The 21,082-nt window shown below is 51.0% G+C and overlaps 2 protein-coding genes and 1 long non-coding RNA gene across 20 annotated transcripts in view; 2 read left to right on the top strand and 1 right to left on the bottom strand.

Moving 5' to 3' along the window:
- Window positions 1-6,863, top strand: part of nbeaa (neurobeachin a) — a 58,362-nt gene extending 51,499 nt beyond the window's left edge. For 11 of the 15 annotated variants that reach the window (XM_057054033.1, XM_057054034.1, XM_057054022.1 and 8 more), the window contains 15 exons: window positions 324-439; window positions 572-684; window positions 764-904; window positions 985-1,104; window positions 1,185-1,337; window positions 1,415-1,579; window positions 1,654-1,743; window positions 2,487-2,679; window positions 3,690-3,761; window positions 3,873-4,028; window positions 4,112-4,282; window positions 4,352-4,453; window positions 4,527-4,723; window positions 4,826-4,977; window positions 5,271-6,863. In XM_057054033.1, the coding sequence (XP_056910013.1) occupies window positions 324-439; window positions 572-684; window positions 764-904; window positions 985-1,104; window positions 1,185-1,337; window positions 1,415-1,579; window positions 1,654-1,743; window positions 2,487-2,679; window positions 3,690-3,761; window positions 3,873-4,028; window positions 4,112-4,282; window positions 4,352-4,453; window positions 4,527-4,723; window positions 4,826-4,977; window positions 5,271-5,361 (2,032 nt within the window). In that variant the 3' untranslated portion in view covers window positions 5,362-6,863. The remainder of the gene's footprint in view (window positions 1-323; window positions 440-571; window positions 685-763; window positions 905-984; window positions 1,105-1,184; window positions 1,338-1,414; window positions 1,580-1,653; window positions 1,744-2,486; window positions 2,680-3,689; window positions 3,762-3,872; window positions 4,029-4,111; window positions 4,283-4,351; window positions 4,454-4,526; window positions 4,724-4,825; window positions 4,978-5,270) is intronic. The other 4 variants (XM_057054026.1, XM_057054027.1, XM_057054025.1 and 1 more) reach the window with 1 other exon arrangement.
- A 541-nt stretch (window positions 6,864-7,404) lies between these two features.
- LOC130537319 (serine-rich and transmembrane domain-containing protein 1) lies at window positions 7,405-14,753 on the bottom strand. Of its 4 annotated transcripts, none has more exons than XM_057054040.1 (3): window positions 14,664-14,753; window positions 14,536-14,628; window positions 7,405-8,014 (listed from the first exon to the last, which is right to left on the bottom strand). In XM_057054040.1, exon 3 carries the CDS (start codon window positions 8,001-8,003, stop codon window positions 7,665-7,667), a length of 339 nt encoding a protein of 112 aa, XP_056910020.1. In that variant the 5' UTR covers window positions 8,004-8,014; window positions 14,536-14,628; window positions 14,664-14,753; the 3' UTR covers window positions 7,405-7,664. The 4 variants fall into 4 exon arrangements, with proteins under 4 accessions (XP_056910020.1, XP_056910018.1, XP_056910019.1 ...); XM_057054038.1 differs by having other exon boundaries at window positions 14,540-14,628; window positions 14,664-14,751; XM_057054039.1 differs by having other exon boundaries at window positions 14,540-14,664.
- LOC130537321 (uncharacterized) lies at window positions 7,897-13,210 on the top strand. Its single transcript, XR_008953600.1, has 3 exons — window positions 7,897-8,034; window positions 12,378-12,927; window positions 13,072-13,210. It is a non-coding gene; the product is annotated as an uncharacterized LOC130537321 (long non-coding RNA).
- Window positions 14,754-21,082: the final 6,329 nt, after the last annotated feature.

The following is a 21,082-nucleotide window of genomic DNA, read 5'->3' as shown; positions in this document are numbered from 1 at the left end:
TGTGCGTTGTGTGTGCGCGCGCGCGTGTGTGCGTGCTTGCGTTGTGTGTGTGTGTGCGTGCGTGCGTGTGTTGTGTGTGCGTGCGTGTGTGCGTGCGTTGTGTGTGTGTGCGTGCGTGTGTGTGCGTGCGTGCTTGCGTTGTGTGTGTGTGTGTGCGTGCGTGCGTGCGTTGTGTGTGTGTGTGCGTGCGTTGTGTGTGTGCGTGCGTGTGTTGTGTTGTGTGTGCGTGCGTGTGTGCGTGCTTGCGTTGTGTGTGTGCGTGCTTGCGTGTGTTGTGTGTGCGTGCGTGCGTGCGTGTGCGTGCGTGCGTGTGTGCGCGCCAGGCGGATTTCTCTGGCCACCCCTCGTCAGCTCTTCAAGTCCTCCAACATGACTCAGCGCTGGCAGAGGAGAGAGATCTCCAACTTTGAGTACCTCATGTTCCTCAACACTATCGCAGGTGCAGTCGCGCTCGTTCTGAAAGGAGCACGTTTACTCAGCAGAATATTGTAGCTGACATCATACAGAAGCTGTACAATAGCAGGACAGATCCACCCACAGGCTAATCTGCTGCTACCTCACCCGTCCACAGGGAGGACCTACAATGATCTCAGCCAGTACCCCATCTTTCCCTGGGTTCTGACCAACTATGACTCGGAGGAGCTCGATCTCACTCTACCTGGAAATTTCAGAGACCTTTCCAAGGTGAGACGCACAGTTAAATATGATTCTGTGTGAAGTGACACCATCCCAGAAAGAGTCTGTATCTGACGCTTCCTTTTAGCCGATCGGGGCGCTGAACCCCAAGCGTGCAGCGTTTTACGCGGAGCGTTACGAGACGTGGGAGGACGACAGCGCCCCTTCTCACCACTACACCACCCTTTATTCCACTGCTCATTCCACGCTGATGTGGATGCTCAGAATAGTAAGATGCTGTTTTGCAAGTCTCCAGACTTTAAGCTTTCTGCTGCACTTTTCCCTAAAAACTATTTCTCGTCCCTCCAGGAGCCCTTCTCCACATTTTTTCTCAACGCCAATGACAACAAGTTTGACAATCCAGAAAGAGCCTTCTCGGGCATCGGCCGCTCGTGGAGGAACTGCCAGCGAGACACAGCCGATGTCAAGGTGAGTCCGAGCACCCTGGCCAGTGTTTTCAGGTCCCGGCTGAATGATATAATCACACATCACTTGTTTCCTGCCACCAGGAGCTGATCCCTGAGTTCTACTACTTGCCCGAGATGTTCGTGAACAGCAACGAGTACGAGCTTGGTGTGCGCGACGACGGCGTCTCTGTGTGTGATGTGGAGCTTCCTGTCTGGGCCAAGAAACCCGAAGACTTTGTCCGCATTAATCGGATGGTGAAGGATGCAGGACGCCGTTGCTCAGACACACACGAACGCGTGGAACGTCTCTCTGACTGCTCTTCTTCACTCAGGCACTGGAGAGCGAGTTTGTGTCCTGCCAGCTTCACCAGTGGATCGATCTGATATTCGGCTACAAGCAGAGGGGGCCGGAGGCCGTTAGGGCGCTCAACGTCTTCACCTTTCTGTCCTATGAGGGGGCGGTCAACCTGGACAACGTTGAGGCGGCGCAGCGTGAGGTGTGTGTGTGCGCTGCTCTGTCCCGCCACCGTCAGCCGAGCGTCTCTTTTATTCTTCCTCTCTCTGACTGCAGCTGATTGAAAGCCAGATTCAGGCGTGTGGTCAAGTCCCCTCTCAGCTGCTGATCGAGCCACACCCCCCTCGCTCCTCCGCCATGCACCTGGTGAGTGTTCTCACAGGCTGCTTGCACGCGTCTGGGAACAAGCGTGAAAACTGTGATTCCAGTTTGGGGTTTTGTTTTACATTCTTGATATTGATATTTACTCCCATTTTTACATGGATGGAGGTGATTAAGGCTTAAAATTACAGCATCATTTTTAAATTTGTTTCCTGATTGTGTGCAGATTAAGCTTTTTATGACAGATTTAAGCATTTGCCACGTTTTATATTCACTTTAGCTATTTGCCTCTCTTTCCTAATTAACAGTCTTAATTTTCCATTTTTACCATTTGTTTGCGTGAGTAATTTCATTAACATTTTTAGGTTAGGGACATTTGATGGTGTTCTTTCTGATACTGCAAAAAAGGCTCAATTAAGCTAAAAACTAGGAGATAAATCACAAAATAATCAGCGTTTGGAAGGAGAATGAATTCTGGGATATTCATATCAAATCAGAACACATCCGTTCTCTGCGTTCCAAGGCTGCTATTGACCCTAACCCTAACCCTAACGGCTCAGCCTCCCCCCGTCTACGCTCAGCAGCAGAGACCTCAGTGTGTCCACCTCAGAGTCCTCCATTCCAGCTCAAACCCGTTCAGCTCCTCTCCTCGACCCAGTGCTGCCCTCAGTGTGTGTACCTGCTCTCCCACTAATGCACCTTCTCCCTTCCCTGTCCCCCCCGTCTCCATATACCCCCCTTCTTCCTCCCCTCTCCGTCCCTCTGCATTTCTCTGTCTGTCTCACCAGTGTTTCCTTCCCCAGAGCCCACTGATGTTTAAGGATCAGATGCAGCAGGACGTCATCATGGTGCTCAAGTTCCCCTCCAACTCGCCCGTCACTCACGTGGCCGCCAACACGCTGCCCCACCTCAGCATACCGGCCGCCGTCACCGTCACATGCAGCCGCTTATTTGCTGTCAACCGCTGGCACAACACAGTCGGTGAGCGTGTTGTGATGGATGTCCACTGATATTAGGAGGACAAAACGGACGGAGGGGTGGAGGATGGATGGATGGAGGGACGATGGGTGGATGGAGGGAGGATGGATGGATGGAGGGAGGATGGGTGGATGGATGGATGGATGGAGGGATGATGGGTGGATGGAGGGAGGATGGATGGATGGAGGAGGATGGGTGGATGGAGGGAGGATGGATGGATGGAGGGACGATGGGTGGATGGAGGGAGGATGATGGATGGAGGAGATGGGTGGATGAGGGGGATGGATGGATGGAGGGAGGATGGGTGGATGGATGGATGGATGGAGGGATGATGGGTAGATGGAGGGCTGATGGATGGATGGCGGGATGATGGGTGGATGGAGGGATGATTGGCTGCTGGATGGAGGGAGGATGGGTGGGGGATGATGGCTGGAGGGCGGCATGGATGGCTGGCGGGCGATGGGTGGCTGGATGGGTGGATGGATGCGGGAGGATGGGTGGAGGGGGACGATGGGTGGATGGATGGGTGGATGGTGGGGAGGATGATGGGTGGATGGAGGGACGATGGGTGGATGGAGGATGGAGGGAGGGATGATGGGTGGTGGAGGGAGGATGGGTGATGGAGGGAGGATGGGTGGAGGGATGATGGATGGAGGGAGGATGGGTGGACTGGAGGGCGGATGGGTTCCTGGCTGGGTGGATGGAGGGAGGATGATGGGTGGATGGAGGGAGCTGGGTGATGGATGGGTGGATGAGGGAGGATGATGGGTGGCTGGAGGGACGATGGGTGGATGGATGATGGAGGGAGGGATGATGGTGGATGGAGGAGGATGGGTGGATGGAGGGAGGATGGGTGGATGGAGGGCTGATGGATGGATGGATGGAGGACGATGGTGTGGATGGATGGAGGGAGGATGGGTGGATGGAGGGATGATGGATGGATGGATGGAGGGAGGATGGGTGGATGGAGGGAGGATGGCGTGTTTGTGTTATCAATCCTTTGATCTTGCCAGGCCTCCGAGGAGCTCCCGGCTACTCCCTGGAGCAGGCTCATCATCTGCCCATTGAGATGGACCCTCTCATAGGTGAGCGCACACCTCTGCACCAGTCGGTAAAACCACCATGTCTGGGTCAAGGGTCAAATTCATTAAATGGGTCCTCTACCTGCCTACTAGCATGTCTGTGCTCACTTGTAGCCAACAACTCTGGCGTGAACAAGCGTCAGATCACTGACCTGGTGGATCAGAGCATCCAAATCAACACACACTGTTTCGTGGTTACCGCTGACAACCGCTACATCCTGGCGTGCGGCTTCTGGGACAAGAGTTTCCGTGTTTATTCCACGGAAACTGGTGGGTTTGCATTAGCGTCACAACTGGAAGGGAAGTGTTTCATTGGATGTTAAGTTTTGGTGTAATGTCCATCTTCTCCACAGGAAAGCTCACCCAGATCGTGTTTGGCCACTGGGATGTGGTGACCTGCCTGGCCAGGTCAGAGTCCTATATCGGAGGAGACTGCTACATCGTCTCTGGCTCTAGGGATGCAACTCTTCTTCTGTGGTACTGGAGTGGAAGACACCACATCATTGGAGACAACCCCAACAACAGTGAGTGGTTGATGTGTGAAGAGCTGCTCCTCCTGTGTGGGTTGTTGTAACCTTGGTTGTGGCCTGCAGGTGACTATCCTGCTCCCAGAGCGGTCCTGACTGGACATGACCACGAGGTGGTGTGTGTGTCTGTGTGTGCCGAGTTGGGGTTGGTGATCAGTGGCGCCAAAGGTGAGATGAGGACCATTCTGCATGCAAGTGTATCAAAGTGCGCTCGACGGCATCACCCTCTCGTTGTCTGCAGAGGGCCCGTGCCTGGTTCACACCATCACCGGGGATTTGCTCCGGGCCCTGGAGGGGCCGGAGCTTTGTCTGCGTCCCCGGCTCATCTCCGTGTCCAGCGAGGGCCACTGCATCATTTACTACGAGAGAGGACGCTTTTGCAACTTCAGCATCAACGGAAAGCTTCTGGCACAGATGGAGGTCAACGACTCCACAAGGGTGAGGCTGGAGAGCTGCTCCTTCCGACTATCTCTGCCGCTTCACCTTCCCGCACGCTCGGGTGCTGACTGAAGCTCCATCGCCATGATTTTCTGTCTCCAGGCCGTCCTTTTGAGTAGTGATGGACAGAACCTGGTCACAGGAGGTGACAACGGGGTTGTGGAAGTGTGGCAGGCCTGCGACTTCAAACAGCTTTACATCTATCCAGGCTGTGACGCAGGCATCCGGGCCATGGACCTCTCACATGACCAGAGGTAACGTGCCAGACTCGGGCTTTATTTAACAATGTTTGGACACCTGTGCAAAACTTTTACTCCTGCATATATTTTTTTTTATCAAGTTATAGTTTTACACAATATAATATTGGAAATGTTTTTACTTGATTATAGGGCGTTTCAGCGCCCCCTGGTGGTCATCAGGAGGAATGCATCCGACATGTTATCAATTGATTAGATTTGTGTGTGCATTTATAGAATCTTCTGTGTGTGTCCAGCATTTCTTTCTTGACCTATTGTTCTTCCATTTTGCTCTTCCGTCCTGCCCTCAGGACTCTGATCACTGGCATGGCGTCCGGCAGCATCGTGGCGTTCAACATAGACTTCAACCGCTGGCACTACGAGCACCAGAACAGGTATTGAGGTGGACAGCGAGAGACGGGAGGAGCAGGACAGGGAGAGGAGAGCAAGTGCGATGCAGGGGAAGATCCCGCCAGCGAGAGGAGCTAAGAAAAGAATCGGAACTTCGACTATATTCCCCGTTAAGTTTACGTATGGCGGTGCTGGTGGACTATACTCCCCCCGGGCATGCGTGTATGTACACACACGCGGGTTACACATATACTCTGATAGAGAAGATTCACACCAATACCTGCTAATAAAACGTAAAGAGCGCATCCTTCAGACTCCCAGGACTGGCTTAAAGCTTCACAAACAAAGACTTTACTTTTCCCCTCATAGTTTTCTTCTCAATCACAGTCTGTGATTCTTCTTTAAGGCGAGTTTAGTGTGGGAATCGTTTTAGGTGGATTGTACAGGAAAGACTGAGTGGAAGTGGTCAGGAGTGAGCCAGCCCCCCCCCCGCTGTTCAAACACCGGTGCTATTGGCTTGATCTTAAATTCACCTTGAACGAAAAGAAAACCCTGCTCTTCTCATTTCCTTTAATGTTCCCAGGTTTCCTTTGATTTTATATGGTATACATATTGGTTTCTCCTCGCTGCCGCAGCGTTAATGCTGTAAATAAAACTCTGCCTCCATCAGATGCGTTCTTTCACGACACAGACTGCGCTTTCACTTTTTATTTATTAATGAGTTGCTGTATGTAAAATATTGTGTAATAATTATTCTAACGTGGACGTGACTGATGGTGATAAGAAGGCTGTCGAGGATGGTGATCATTTTGCCGGAGATGATGGTGACAGAGATCTAGCCAGTGCCGCCACCCGTGAAAACCCTACAAGACTGACAGGATTTCCTTTGTATATTTGGTGATTGTTCTGTCAAATATGTACATATAGTCTTGATTCAGGTGGGTGGGAGACGCCATCAGCTGACTGAAGACTAACGCGCAAGGAAACTTTCACCTACTCACATTTCTTGATTATTTAAAAGGAAAAAAAAAGAATCAACTCGGTGTAAAAGTTTGTTTTGTATTTGCACTTTGCACCAATCACATATCATTATTTATTAGCTTGGTTCTTTCTGGTCAGCTGCCATTTTCTTTAGGTCCATTTTTCCCAACGGGATTATTTGTGCATTGATGTTTGTATTTAAAAAAAAATAAGAAAAAGAAAAGAAAAACGGACTAAAAATAACCAACAACAATGTTGAGCTCATGTGTGATTCTTAGGTTTTACAACCTCCCAGTTGTAAGCAATATCATGATTCTGTAGCTGTTAGAGGTGCAGGAGGAGGAAGCGTGAGCTGCTCTGTGCGTGTGTGTGTGTGCGTGTGTGTGAAGCCATCTGATCAAAGCGCACATGCACATTATCCACAGGTTCAACTTACGTATCCAAAAAAGTTACATATTTTTGGATCTATGAAACCCTAAAAACTATTGTATTCATGTTTTATTGCAAAGATGTAAATGATGACGTGTGAGTTGAAAACAAAATCATGATAAGAAAATAAATTATGCAAAGAATTTGATGACTATGACTTGACTCTTTTGTCGCCAGGGGCTCGTTCCTTTCCAGGCATTTCCAAAGGGTGGAGATCACCTGGATGCACCTTTGTCTCACCCCCACACAGACGAGCCGAGGCCGAACGACCTTTAATCTGATCTTGCTGAATAATTCAGACGGGAAAAGGACACAGAACCAGTTTCATACCGTCTGTTTTTCGGATTTTTTTTGGGTGGGAAAATCTTGCTTGTTTTTGTTTTCACTTCCTTTACGCTTCCGCTTCTTTTCAATCATTTTAATTGTCAAAGTTGGCTCTAAAGCCCAACATTGATCCTGGAACAGGCTTCACACGGCGGCTGCCCTTCGGTTGCTATGGAAACGGTGATCAGAGGACACGCGGGCAGTCGGATGAGAGTTGGTAATCCTTTAAGCTGTTCGAGTAGCGGCATTTGATCTCATTTGCTGTGTCGCTTTTGACTTTGTCGGACATTTTATAAACACGCCAGCGGTCTGTCAAAGAATTCTACAGCTTTTCTGAGCAATTCAAGCACATTGATACACTTCTGGACAAACCTCAAGATATTTTAATAAATGTCTGTTCCGGTCACGCTGTGCACTGGGAGGTTTGTGGTGTTGGAACTGTTGAAATAAGCCCTTCGGATGGGATTATTCCTGCTCCGACTCACCACACTGGCAGCTTTAACCCTCCTTTGCTAACTGAATCAGGCTCACTGGACCACAAGGATTTGGACAAACAAGCATGGAGCCATGACGCGGTCCGTGTATGACAGTGCAGTTTGCCCGTGCGTGCGGGAGCGCCCTCAGGTGGACAGGGAGGAGATGGCAGAGCGCTGAGAGGAGATGCTGCAGATCTCCATGTTGGTGAAGGAGCCGCCTGCCTCGCTGCTGCAGTCAGGGACGGCGGAGGAGGAGATGATGTTCTTCAGCCTGTGCAGGGAGATGATGAGCAGCGTCAGCAGGAACACCAGCAGCCCGAGGAAAAGCCACACGTACACGTAAACGTCGGCCAGGCGCCCCGGCAGCGAGGCGGCGGCCAACGTGGAGGAAGAGGTCGGGGAGAATCTGAGGAAGGAGCCGTCATCCCCTGGAGAGATTCCAGTGTCATTCAGGTCCAGTAAGGGGAGGTCCGTCCCCGACATCCTGGCTGATGCTGAGGACAGAGAGAAAAGGGTGAGAAGCTAAAACCATATTTGACCTTTGCTTAACCGTCTGTTAACTGCTGCTTGGCTCGATGAGGCTCCACCCTGGGGACGGTTTCTTTAAAGGGTTAGGGGCTCACACCCGTCTGGTCTGAGCGACTCCTCACACTTTACTCCTCACCATCTAAAATACAGCTCTGGAATGAAGAGTGACAGCAGGGACAGTGCTTGTGCCTCCGATCACCACCTGAGCTGCAGGCTCTCCAAAATGAAGGAACCCTTATCTGATGTAATTAGACTCCTCATAATCACGCTCACAGAGACACCTGACCCAGTCAATGCTAACAATGGGCCAGATTCACGAAACGTTCTTACGAACAAATTTGTTCTTAAGTCCCACTTATGAACATTTTACGAAGATTGGGCCAGATTCACAAAACGTTCTTACGAACAAATTTGTTCTTAAGTCCCACTTACGAACATTTTACGAAGATTGTGGCATTCACCAATTTCTTCTTATCCTGGATTTATGCGTAGGTAAGAACAAATCCTACGAACACTCAGGAGTACTCTTACGCACATTTCAGTGCCGACATGTTGGCATGATTGTGTTTTCTTCTCTTGTGCAGTTCAATAAAATTCAATATTACAATGATAATTATGTCATATTTATTTATTTCCTATTTTTGGTGATTCACGGAGAATTTTAAAATGACGTAAATGTGCCAATGACTTAACTTTAATCAACCAAATTGGAAACCATGCCAAAACTGTCTTTTTATTTGATTTTATCTTGATTTATTTTATTAGGGGATCGAGGATATGCCCTGGTTGTTGACACCACTGACCAACCCTCAGCCTCCACAGGAAATTTTATTCAATCAGATGCATGCGCGCAGTCATTGAACGCACCATCGGCATGTTAAAGGGCCCCTGGATGTGTTTGGACACAGAGCCACGACCCCGTGAGGATGTGCGTCCTGACGCAATGATGGGGCCAGACTGCAGGCACGCGGTTCACGTTCGAGCGCGATTAATTGCCCGTTTGTGAATAAAATGCATTATTGTCACAATTTTAGTCTAACAGTCTTAATTCACTTCAAAAAGAAAAAAAAGAGAGACCGGTTTCAGAGCACAGCTTTTACATGTTTTTATTCTTTTTACATTCTTATTTTTTTTACATTCTCGTTGATTTCTTTAAGCGTGTTGGCTATAGTCATCAGGGTTGAGGCAATTTTATCAAGCGTGTTAGCCATCCTTTCTTGATTGTTCAACACGGCGTCAGAAATCAGCCGTGGAGAGGCAAGCTTTGGGCATTTCGCTTGGGCATTTCGCTTTGGGCATTTCGCTTTGGGCATTTTGCTGCTTTTTGCTCTGTCTACAGGGTCCTGCTGCAGTTCCTTTTATGGGCATTGATGGGCGGTGACCTATGCTAATCATATGTTAATTAGACTCACCTGGCACGCGCTTTCAATTTAAGAACAGATGGCATTCATCAATCTAAGAACACAGCTGCGAACAATTCTGGGGTTTACGAACGCGTTGGTGAATCCAACGTAAGGTTTTCTTAAGAAACTTCTTCAGAACAACTTAAGAAAGAATCTAAGAAGATTCTTAAGAACATATTGGTGAATCTGGCCCATTGTTCCAATGTTCGGGGGGAGACAAGCCGGAGTGCTGCTGCTGCTGCTACTGCTGTGCTGCTGCTCTGCTACTGCTGCTGCACTGCTGCTCTGCTACTGCTGCTGCTGCTACTGCTGCTGCTGCTACTGCTCTGCTGCTGCTGCTGCTGCTGCTGCTACTGCTGCTGCTACTGCTGCTGCTGCTACTGCTGCTGCTGCTAATGCTCTGCACTACTGCTGCTGCTACTGCTGCTGCTACTACTGCTGCTGCTGCTGCTACTGCTGCTGCTGCTACTGCGCTCTGCTACTGCTGCTGCTGCTGCTGCTACTGCTGCTGCTGCTAGCTCTGCTACTACTGCTGCTACTGCTGCTGCTGCTACTACTGCTGCTGCTACTTCTTCAGAACAACTTAAGAAAGAATCTAAGAAGATTCTTAAGAACATATGGTGAATCTGGCCCATTGTTCAATGTTCGGGGGGAGACAAGCCGGAGTGCTGCTGCTGCTGCTACTGCTGCTGCTGCTGCTACTGCTGCTGCTGCTACTGCTGCTGCTGCTGCTGCTGCTGCTGCTGCTGCTACTACTGCGCTGCTACTACTGCTGCTGCTGCTGCTACTGCTGCTACTCCTGCTGCTGCTACTGCTGCTGCTGCTAATGCTCTGCTGCTGCTGCTGCTCTGCTACTGCTGCTGCTGCTGCTGCTACTGCTGCTGCTACTGCTGCTACTGCTGCTGCTACTGCTGCTCTGCTGCTGCTACTACTGCTGCTACTACTGCTGCTGCTACTACTGCTGCTGCTACTGCTACTGCTGCTACTGCTGCTGCTACTGCTGCTGCTGCTATGCTGCTGCTGCTGCTGCTACTGCTGCTGCTACTACGCTGCTACTCCTGTGCTGCTGCTACTCTGCTGCTGCTGCTAATGCTCTGCTGCGCTGCTGCTGCTGCTGCTGCTAATGCTCTGCTACTACTGCTGCTGCTACTGCTGCTGCTGCTAAGCTCTGCTACTCTGCTGCTGCTACTGCTGCTGCTACTACTGCTGCTGCTACTGCTGCTACTGCTACTGCTGCTGCTGCTGCTGCTACTGCTGTGCTGCTAATGCTCTGCTACTACTGCTGCTACTACTGCTGCTGCTACTACTGCTGCTGCTACTGCTGCTACTGCTGCTGCTACTGCTGCTGCTGCTACTGCTTTGCTGCTGCTACTACTGCTGCTGCTACTACTGCTGCTGCTACTGCTGCTGCTGCTGCTGCTGCTGCTACTGCTGCTGCTGCTGACTATGCTGCTGCTGCTGACTGCTGCTGCTACTACTACTGCTGCTGCTGCTGCTGCTGCTACTGCTGCTGCTGCTGCTGCTACTGCTGCTGCTGCTGCTGCTACTGCTGCTGCTGCTGCTACTGCTGCTGCTGCTGCTGCTGCTGCTGCTGCTGCTGCTGCTGCTACTGCTACTACTGCTGCTGCTGCTACTGCTGCTGCTGGCTGCTGCTACTGCTGCTACTGCTGCTGCTACTACTGCGCTGCACTGCTGCTGCTGCTATACTGCTGCTGCTGCTGCTGCTACTGCTGCTGCTGCTGCTGCTGCTACTGCTGCTATGCCCTGCTGCTGCTACTGCTGCTGGCTGCTAATGCTCTGCTGCTGCTGCTGCTGCTGCTACTGCTGCTGCTGCTTGCTGCTACGCTGCTGCTGCTACTGCTGCTACTGCTGCCTGCTTAGCTGCTGCTCCTCACTTACTGCTGCTACTGCTGCTGCTACTGCAGCTCTACTTTCTGCTGCTGCTTGCTACTGCCTGCTGGCTGCTGCTGCTACTTATCCTGCTGCTGCACTGACTGCTCTCTGCTACTCTGCTGCTGCTGCTACTGGGTGCTGCTCTCTGCTTCGCTGCTACTGCTCTGCTGCTGCTAAGCTGCTGCTACTACTGCTGTTCTACTACTGCTGCTGCTACTACTGCTTTTACTGCTGCTGCTGTCTGCTACTGCTACTGCTGCTGCTACTACTATGCTGCTACTACTGCTGCACTGCTACTGCTGCTGCTGCTGCTGCTGCTACTACTGCTGCTGCTACTTGCTGCTACTGGCTGCTGCTACTGTAGCTGCTGCTGCTGCTACTACTCTGCTGCGCTACTACTACTGCTACTGCTGCTGCTGCTGCTGCTGCTGCTGCTACTGCTGCTGCTGCTGCTGCTGTGCTACTGCTGCTGCTGCTGCTGCTATTGCTGCTGCTGCTACTGCTGCTGCTACTGCTGCTACTGCTGCTGCTGCTACTGCTGCTGCTGTGCTGCTGCTGCTGCTGCTGCTGCTGTGCTGCTGTGCTGCTGTGCTGCTGCTGCTGCTGTGCTGCTGTGCTGCTGCTGCTGCTGCTGCTGCTGCTGCTGCTGCTGCTGTAACTGAGTAAAAGTACCACAGCTGAATATTCTCATTATTAGTTGCTGCCTCAGCAGCTCCTAAAGTTCGAAGATGCTGCAACAGTTTGAAACAGACTGCAACAAAAGCTCCTAATCTTCAGGCTTTTGAAGCTCTGTTTCCGCTTGGCTTTCATTCTTTCAGTCTCCGCCTGCTTTTGTCTTCCTCCGACGTCCCCCCGGCTCAAAAGTCTTGGATAAAAAGAGTCCCTCCCTCTTTCATTTGCAGGCCTCTGCGACTGCAGGGAGATGGACGGCGTGATGAGGAATGATGACTTCAGCTGCTCTTTATTTCTTTCTGTTCTTTGCTCTCTTTCCCCCCGACCCCTTCCTGACCCCCCCCCCCCCCCCCCCCTTCAGGATGGATGCTGCAGTTTTCAGCAGAATCACCTCTGAATGCAGGAATATACCAAATGTCCCTCCGTCTTCCTCCCTCCTTGGCATCGTCACTCCTCCTCTCTGTTGATGATACCATGATGACCCCCACCATTTGAAGGCTCATTGTTGCCTGAAGTGCTTCATAATTGGCCCTAATGATGCTTTTTGTATCCAGGCAACAATCTGGGTTCACTTCTTTTTTTTTTAGTTAATCCAGTTTTCGATGGCAGCCCCACAGAGGCCGAGGAGGGTAGACATACACACACACACACACACTCCCACGCACACACACATGCACCGCCTACATCAACTACAACTACGATGCCTGTAGTTATTCTCCTGAGCAGAAATGGCCAATTAGCACATTATGATTTATTAAAATGTTAAAACAAAATGGAATCCTTTCGTCGGTGTATTTTTCAGGTCCGCTCTCCCTTTTTTCAGTTTGGATCTCGATTTTGATGATTAAAAATCCTCTTTACGACCGCCTGTGGTTATCAATTAAGCTCCCGCCTCTGAAAATATTGATTTGGTGAGAAATGGTTTCGATGTTTGGCTGTGAAATTGCAATAATAATTACTAAGAGCGAGAAATTTCAATCAATAGTAAATTTCTCCTCGTTTCCAGGCAATCAGCCGCTGTTTTGTTTTTGTTCTTGTGTCCAATGATATTTTAGAGATTTCTCCGGGTTCAGAGCTTAAACATCAACGTGCTGATGAGCCCCATTGAACTTTCTTCTGAAGTGTTCTGAGCAAGGCTGAGGATCCCCCCCGGCCTGTGAAGACCCCTCTCTGTCCCAGCCTGGAGGTGGGAACACTTGGGGAGGAACACGAGCTGGGCCTCTGGGCTCTTTCATTATAGTCGCTGTATTCTTGCTCCTCTCCGCTGGGCTCTTCAGGCTCCCTGAAGCACCTTCTCCCTGTAACGTCAATAGCCCCCCCCCCCCCCCACGATATTGGTCTTCCATCAGTCGGGTTGTGAGCAGTGACCTGGGGAGGTGTGTAATCCCTGCACAGGGGGCCACTGGTCAGTGGCGTGAAGCTTCCTCAGCTCCACCTTCTCCTGCTTCCTCTCCTCATTCCCTCATCACCTCTTCCACCACTGCTCCTGTGTCTGTCCAGTAGGAACCCCCTAGCCATGTTTGGATGGAGCTCCTCAATAAAAGCTCAACTGTTGTGCATGTTTTGCTTCATTTGTCGGTCCAGGGTCGAACACGCTCTTCCCGCTGTTTTCCAGTCCAAACCGCGACAGACAACACCTTCGGCTCCTTCTGGAATGTTTACAGTGCAGCCCGGAATCATCTCCCAAAACAGGAAAACCTTCTGACATGAGGTCTTCATGAGGTCATTCAGATCATAAACTATGGACACGCTCCACACACATGAGTTTAAATGTCATGGCATTTGGCCTGCAAGTGTGTGTGTGTGTGTGTGTGTGTGTGGGGGGGGGGGGTTTAATCCATTCTATTCCTTCATAAATATCATTTCAGTGTCACTAGATCCCAAATGCAAATGTTCTTCCCGCAGATCCGGACCCATTTAGATCATATATCAAAAACCTGTGAACTATCTCATCTTCTGAGCCGGATCAGTGGGACCAGAAACCCAGTTGCATAAATCCCAACTGTCCCCTGGAAGGCCTGAATCCCACAGATAACCCCTGGAGCAGGAGACACATCTTCATCACTGCTTCAACAAACACAAATCAACTCTGCTTGGATCATCTTGGATGATGAGGCAAACATGATCTCAGCAGGGGTCTTTTCCAGGTGCAGCATGGCAGAACCTCCAGACGTCCTCTGATGGGGAAAGGCTGCCAGGACAGAGATGGAGGGTTTCAGGTGTCTGGTGATTATGAGCGTTCATCCTGATGCTTCTCAGAGATCCTGACATTGACTGCAGGAACCCAGAGATCCAACATGGGTTCACATCTTCCTGCTCTTCTTGCAGCTGCTGCATGAAGATGCCGTCGTCCAGTGGATCTCCTGATCTGTTGGCACCATTGTCTCCTGTCCTCTCCTGCTCTTTCATAGCCTCCTCTGCATTAACTGAGCAAAGTTGCTGTTCACTGGAACATTAAAGGTTCAAACTGGCTGTTTCCTTCACTTTCAAAGCTTCAGCAGCATCAGTGAAATTCTTACCAACCTTGAGGTGCGTCGGGCGGCTGCTCCTCACGTTGCTCCTCACGCTGCTTCACCCTGCTCCTCACTCTGCTCCTCACGCTGCTCCTCACGCTGCTCCTCACACGCTGCTCCTCACGCTGCTTCACACTGCTCACGCTGCTCCTCACGCTGCTTCACACTGCTCCTCACGCTGCTCCTCACGCTGCTCCTCACGCTGCTCCTCACTTGCTCCTCACGCTGCTTCATCACCCTGCTCCTCACGCTGCTCCTCACGCTGCTCCTCACGCTGCTCCTCACACTGCTCCTCACACTGCTCCTCACGCTGCTTCACACTGCTCCTCACGCTGCTCCTCACGCTGCTCCTCACGCACGCTGCTCCTCACACTGCTCCTCACGCTGCTTCACACTGCTCCTCACGCTGCTCCTCACGCTGCTCCTCACCTGCTCCTCACACTGCTCCTCACGCTGCTCCTCACGCTGCTCCTCACGTTGCTCCTCACGCTGCTTCACACTGCTCCTCACGCTGCTCCTCACGCTGCTCCTCACGCTGCTCCTCACGCTGCTTCACGCTGCTCCTCACGCTGCTCCTCACACTGCTCCTCACGCTGCTCCTCACGCTGCTCCTCACACTGCTCCTCACGTTGCTCCTCACGCTGGGCAGAAATCCATCATGTCGCGTTTGGTCTCCCAGCTGCACAGACCAGATCTGCTCACTTCAGGGCTTCCTAGTGCTCTCCCTCTCTCTCTTCTCTCTCTCTTCCTCCCTCCTCTCTCTCTCTCTCTCCTCTCTCCTCCCTCTCTCTCTTCCTCTCTCTCTCTCTCCTCTCTCTCTCCCCTCCCTCTCTCTCTTCTCTCTCTCTCCTCCCTCTCTCTCTTCTCTCTCCTCTCCTCCCTTTCTCTCCCCCTCTCTCCTCTCTCTCTCCTCCTCTCTCCTCTCTCTGTCCTCCCTCCCTTCCCTCTCTCTCTCCTCTCTCTCTCTCCTCCCTCCCTCCCTCTCTTTCCTCCCTCTCTCTCTCCTCCCCCTCTCCTCTCTCTCTCTCCTCCCTCCCTTCCTCTCTCTCCCCCTCTCTCCTCCCTCTCTCCTCCCTTTCTCTCCCCTCTCTCTCCTCTCTCTCTCTCCTCCCTCTCTCCTCCCTCTCTCCTCTCTCTCTTCCTCCCTCCCTCCCTCTCTCTCTCCTCTCTCTCTCTCCCCCCTCTCTCCTCCCCTCTCTTCCTCCCTCTCCTCTCTCCTCCCTCCTCCTCTCTCTCCTCTCTCTCCTCTCTCCTCCCTCCCTTCCTCTCTCTCCTCTCCCCCCCTCTCCTCCTCTCTCTCCTCCCTCTCTCCTCCCTCCTCCCTCTCTCCTCCCTCCCTCCCTCTCTCTCCCCCTCTCTCTCTCTCTCTCTCTCCCTCTCTCCTCCTCCCTCCCTCTCTCTCTCCTCCCCTCTCTCTCCTCTCCCCTCTCTCCTCCCTCTCTCCTCTCCCCTCTCTCCTCTCTCTCTCTCCTCCCTCTCTCTCCCCCTCTCTCTCCTCCCTCCCTCCTCTCTCCTCCCTCTCTCCTCCCTCTCTCTCCTCTCTCTCTCCTCTCCTCCCCCTCTCTCCTCTCTCTCTCCCCCTCTCTCTCCTCTCTCTTCCTCCCTCTCTCTCCTCTCTCTCTCTCCCCTCCCTCCCTCTCTCTCCCCCCCTCTCTCCTCTCTCTCCTCCCTCTCTCCTCTCTCTCCTCCCCTCTCTTCCTCTCTCTCTCCTCCCTCCCTCTCCTCCCTCCCTCTCTCTCCTCCCTCCCTCTCTCCCCCTCCTCTCTCTCTCTCCTCCCTCTCTCCCCTCCCTCGCCTCTCTCTCCTCCCTTTCTCTCCTCCCTCTCTCCTCTCTCTCTCCTCCCCTCTCTCTCCTCCTCTCTCTCCCCCCTCTCTCCTCTCTCTCTCTCCTCCCTCTCTCCGTCCCTCCCTCTCTCTCCTCCCTTTCTCTCCCCCCCTCTCCTCTCTCTCCCCCTCTCCCCCCCCCCTCTCTCTCACATGCTCAGGCTGTGTCCAATGATTTGGTGCTGATCATTATTATTTTGCTCACTTGAGAAGTGCTGAAGGGGTTCGGGGGGGGGGGGGTTGCTCTAATCCCCTCCCACTCCTCTGCTAATGCCCTCCCCCCCCCCCCCCCCCCCCCCCCGCTCCTCATTACTGTCTAATAACAGCAGGTCTGCTCTGTGTCCTTTTCCACATCCTCGCTCAGCGTGATGAATTGAGCAGAAAATCTATATTTATCCTGCAAGTCGACATTTTTAGCCGTTCTTATCAACAACCTTCAGTGTGGACAGCATCTCAGCTTCAGCTCATATCTGGCAGGATGTCCCCATCAAAACTAAGACAGATAAGAGAGGATGCTTCTAGGTAGGGAGACACCTACACACTCCTCCCAGCTTCTCCGAGCAGCTGTCTCCACCTCTCTTCATCTTCTATTTGCACCTCCATGTCTTCCTCTCCATCTGATCCCCTCTTCTGGGAGCTGTGGGGCTGTTTTTCCACTGTGCACCACATGAGATTGTGGATAAAGTGGAGCAGGTGATGCTAAGTTGTCGTTTGAGCTCCGTTTGGGTTGTCATGTTTGTGAAGGACCATCGTTCAACAGCTGAGATGCACCTACTTTCACATCACCACCAGATCTTCTATTGTCTGGTCTACATAATTGGCTTAGCATGTTAGAATACTGCCGTAACCTGGTTATTAACACTATCTATGAACCTTTTTTGTCAACTCGCGCCCGTTTCTATGCATATTCCGTCCCTTTCCTTTGCATTGTTGGAGTCTCAGAATCTGATATGAGCTCATTAGCACCTTAATAGCATTGACAATGTTCATTGTGAGGCAGATGACACCTGTCCCCACTCTGAGAGCGGAGAAGGCGCCTCATCCTCCACAGGTGCCTCCATCTGCAGCCATCTGTCCGCTGACGGAGGCACCACAGTGGTGAAAGCAGCAAAGGAGAAATAAGGAGCAGAGTTGAGAGCCGGACTGTTTAAAATCCGGCTTTTGCTGCCTCTTTCTGCAGTCACCAATTTCAGACCATCTCTGTCTCTGTCCAGAGGAGAATGTTCCACAATCCCCAAGTGGAAAAACGTATCATCTCTTATGAGTGTTGCCGTGCTCGTTTGGGTTTGGGTGCGATAGAGAGACGACTGAAGGATGGAGATAAGAGCTTTCCACTCGGATGACTATTCCTAAAAGGCTCTGATTCTGTGTCATTCCCTGATATCCCAGCTTGGCTCGAGTCTTTGACATCCCAGATCTGGCTGCCTTCGTTAGGACACCAGGCTCTGCACTGCATGCTAATGTGTGTGTGTGTGTGTGTGTGGGGGGGTGGAGGACGCTCGTTTGCATCCCTAATCAACGCTGGCAAAACTGATTCATTCATGTAACAGTTGAAGCTCTGACATTAATGAGGAAACATACGTTTGTCTCCTTCAGGGTCAGGTGTGTGTCAGATTAGGATTAAATATTCCACACACATTCAATCGCAGTCACAGTTCAACTCTTACGTCTTTTCTGCTCCGTCGTTTCAACCAATTTCTGATTCCTGAAGTCGGCCAACCAGGGAGGGAGGGAGGGAGGGAGAAAGGCTGCTCTTACCTGTCTGAGTCTGCTCTGTGATGTTCCGTAAAGATCCGCTGTGCAGATCTGAGGGCGCGGAGCAGCGAAGAAGGCCGGAGCGTAACTGTGATGCACACGTCATGCAGACAGGACAGCAGCCTGACAGGCCGGCGCCTGACCTGAATAACAATGAGATAAAAGCACGAGATGAGTCCTGTATCTCAAACATCCTTGGTGGGGGGGCAGCGCACAGAAAAGCCCCCAAATGGCCCCCAACCTTTGGAAAATGGCATGAAAGCTTGTGAGTTTTTGTCCATGACGAATTCACTTTAAATCCACCAAAGAGCAGAAGAATTGACAAAAGAGTGTCCTCAAAGTCAAATCATTTAAATACATGAATAATTCAACACGCCTCTAAAATTGAAAAAAAAAACCGAGTTTTTCTCACTCACAGATTCATAATTCATACATGGCCCAGCTGGGGCGGGGGAACGAGCGCCTGATATCAGCCTCAGGATGCACAGGGACTCGCGTCTCTAAGCTCAACATCTCGGAGCCAAAGTGCAGCAGACGCCAACAAGTCAACAAAGAGGCTCACGCTTGCGTCGCTACGGCGACAGACTCAAATCAAATCATCAAATCAATCTTTATTTATATAGCGTCTTATACAATCAAAATTGTAGGAGAGGAGAGTAGAGTAGAGTAGAGTAGAGTAGAGTAGGTAGAGTAGAGGAGAGGAGAGGAGAGGAGGGGAGGAGAGGAGAGGAGAGGAGAGGGGAGGGGAGGGGAGGGGAGAGGTAGAGTGAAGGGTAGGTAGAGGGGAGGAGAGGAGAGGAGAGGAGAGGAGAGGAGAGGAGAGGAGAGGAGAGGAGAGGTAGAGTGAAGGGTAGGTAGAGGAGAGGAGAGAGAGGAGAGGAGAGGAAGGGAGAGGAGAGGAGGAGAGGAGAGAGGAGAGGAAGGGAGAGGAGAGGAGAGGAGAGGAGAGGAGAGGAGAGGAGAGGTAGAGTGAAGGTAGGTAGAGGAGAGGAGAGGAGAGGAGAGGAGAGGAGAGGAGAGGAGAGGAGAGGAGAGGAAGAGTGAAGGGTAGGGAGAGGAGAGGGGAGGGGAGGGGAGGGGAGGGGAGGAGAGAGGAGAGGAAGAGTGAAGGGGAGGTAGAGGAGAGGAGAGGAGGAGGAGGGGAAAGCATAGCTAAGATGTGACCTAACGATTAGACGACCCCCTAAGTATGATAATCTGTCTGTCTATGATAGTAACTGGGACTACAGAATTAGTAACAATAAGCTTTTTCAAAGAGGTAGGTTTTAAGTCTGATCTTAAAAGTAGCGATGGAGTCAGCCTCCCATACCTGGACAGGGAGCTGGTTCCATAGCAGGGGGGCCTGGTAGCTAAATGCTCGGCCCCCCATTCTACTCCTAGAAACTCTGGGAACCACAAGTAGACCAGCATTCTGAGAGCAGAGCGGTCTATTGGGCTGATAAGGTATCACTAGCTCCTCCAGGTAGGATGGAGCTAGGCCTCTGAGGACCTTGTAGGTCAAAAGAAGGGTTTTAAAAATTATTCTAAATTTAACGGGCAGCCAATGAAGCGACGCCAGTACAGGAGTAATATGATCTCTTTTGTCAATACACATGAATGGGCCTTCAAATGGGGAGACAAAAGGCCCGTTGACTCCTCTGAGCATCATCAAACGAGCCGTTGGACCACTGCAGTGTCTGGGCGACAGGTAAGAACTCCTTTGGATTCATATTTAATCAAGTTTGTGCTGCTCTGAGACTGCTCTGTTCAGACTGAAGAGGTTGGCAGCCTTCTCCACTGATGCCTGCGGCGTCACGGATGTCTGCTGCTGCTGCTGCTGCTGGGCCTCCTGTCTCACAGCAGCCATTTTTGCAGCAGCATTTATGCACTGAATGAAAATTGGCATCTGTTTCATCAACGAGTCTCCCCCCAAAACCTGACTGAGGATTCTTTTCCCTCCTTCTCAATCTGGCACTGGTAATGAGCCAGTTTCCTGCACATGGTGATGCAATATTTCACCAATGGACAGATTCGTTCACCCTTTTCAGCTCCTAATCCTTAAAGTTCCTCCAGTATTTGTCCTTCTTTAGACGGTGGAGGACATCCTTTACTCCACATGAGAGCCAGCCTAAGCTGAGATACGACACACTTCCACCCCCGACTTGGGAGGATTCTCAAGGATAGACACGACGCTCCAACTGCCACCTGGTCTGCCTCACGTCTGTCACCGGCGATACATCACGCTAATGGAAAGGCAGCAGCCCAGAAAAATGTGTCATAAGACGTCTGCATCTGCTGAGGGGCTGAACGGAAATGAGGAAGCCGAGGGGGGGGGCAAGGCAGGAAGACAGAGAGACCGTTTCCTCTGCTGTGTGTCTGTGTGCCCCCCCCCCCCCCCCCCCTCACAGTGTCGACAGATCATCAAATCTATTTTCAGGGGAGAAAATAGCATCAACAGGTCTGATCTCCCATCTCCGCTGTAGCAGATGGCTGCAGCACATTTTATCTGTTCATGACATCTTCCATCCTTCCCACAACCGGCTTTTATGTCTTCTCCACACATTTTGAAAATTAGAAAAATAAATAATGTCTGTCTTGTTAATGTCCTGTTTCAAATGGTCTTTTGCTAAATAAATTTTAATTTGAAAGAGAAAATATATATGTAGATTATTCTATTCCATTTTTATTACTGTTATACTTTTCTTATGTGTGAGGCTTTGAAATTAGACCTAATTCTTTAGGAACTGCCCCAAATATGGTGGAGTTTCTGATTAAAATAAAGAAAACTTGATCCAAATTAATTTTGCACAAATAGCATTATTGTTTTATGAGAAGTGTGGTGCACATTAATCAATTTGTTTAAATATAAAATCTAGGTTGACATATAGTTAAGAAGCACTTTCTGTCACCTCAACCTTTAGATAAACTTTCACTCATATATTTTACCAGCCTTGCTATGTGCTGCAGCTTCCACAGATTCTAATTTATATCAGAG

This window comes from Takifugu flavidus, chromosome 14, assembly GCF_003711565.1.
Source record: "Takifugu flavidus isolate HTHZ2018 chromosome 14, ASM371156v2, whole genome shotgun sequence".
In the NCBI taxonomy this organism is placed as follows: domain Eukaryota; kingdom Metazoa; phylum Chordata; class Actinopteri; order Tetraodontiformes; family Tetraodontidae; genus Takifugu; species Takifugu flavidus.
Note: the sequence above shows the minus strand (reverse complement) of the source record. Positions and strands in the feature narration are given on the sequence as shown.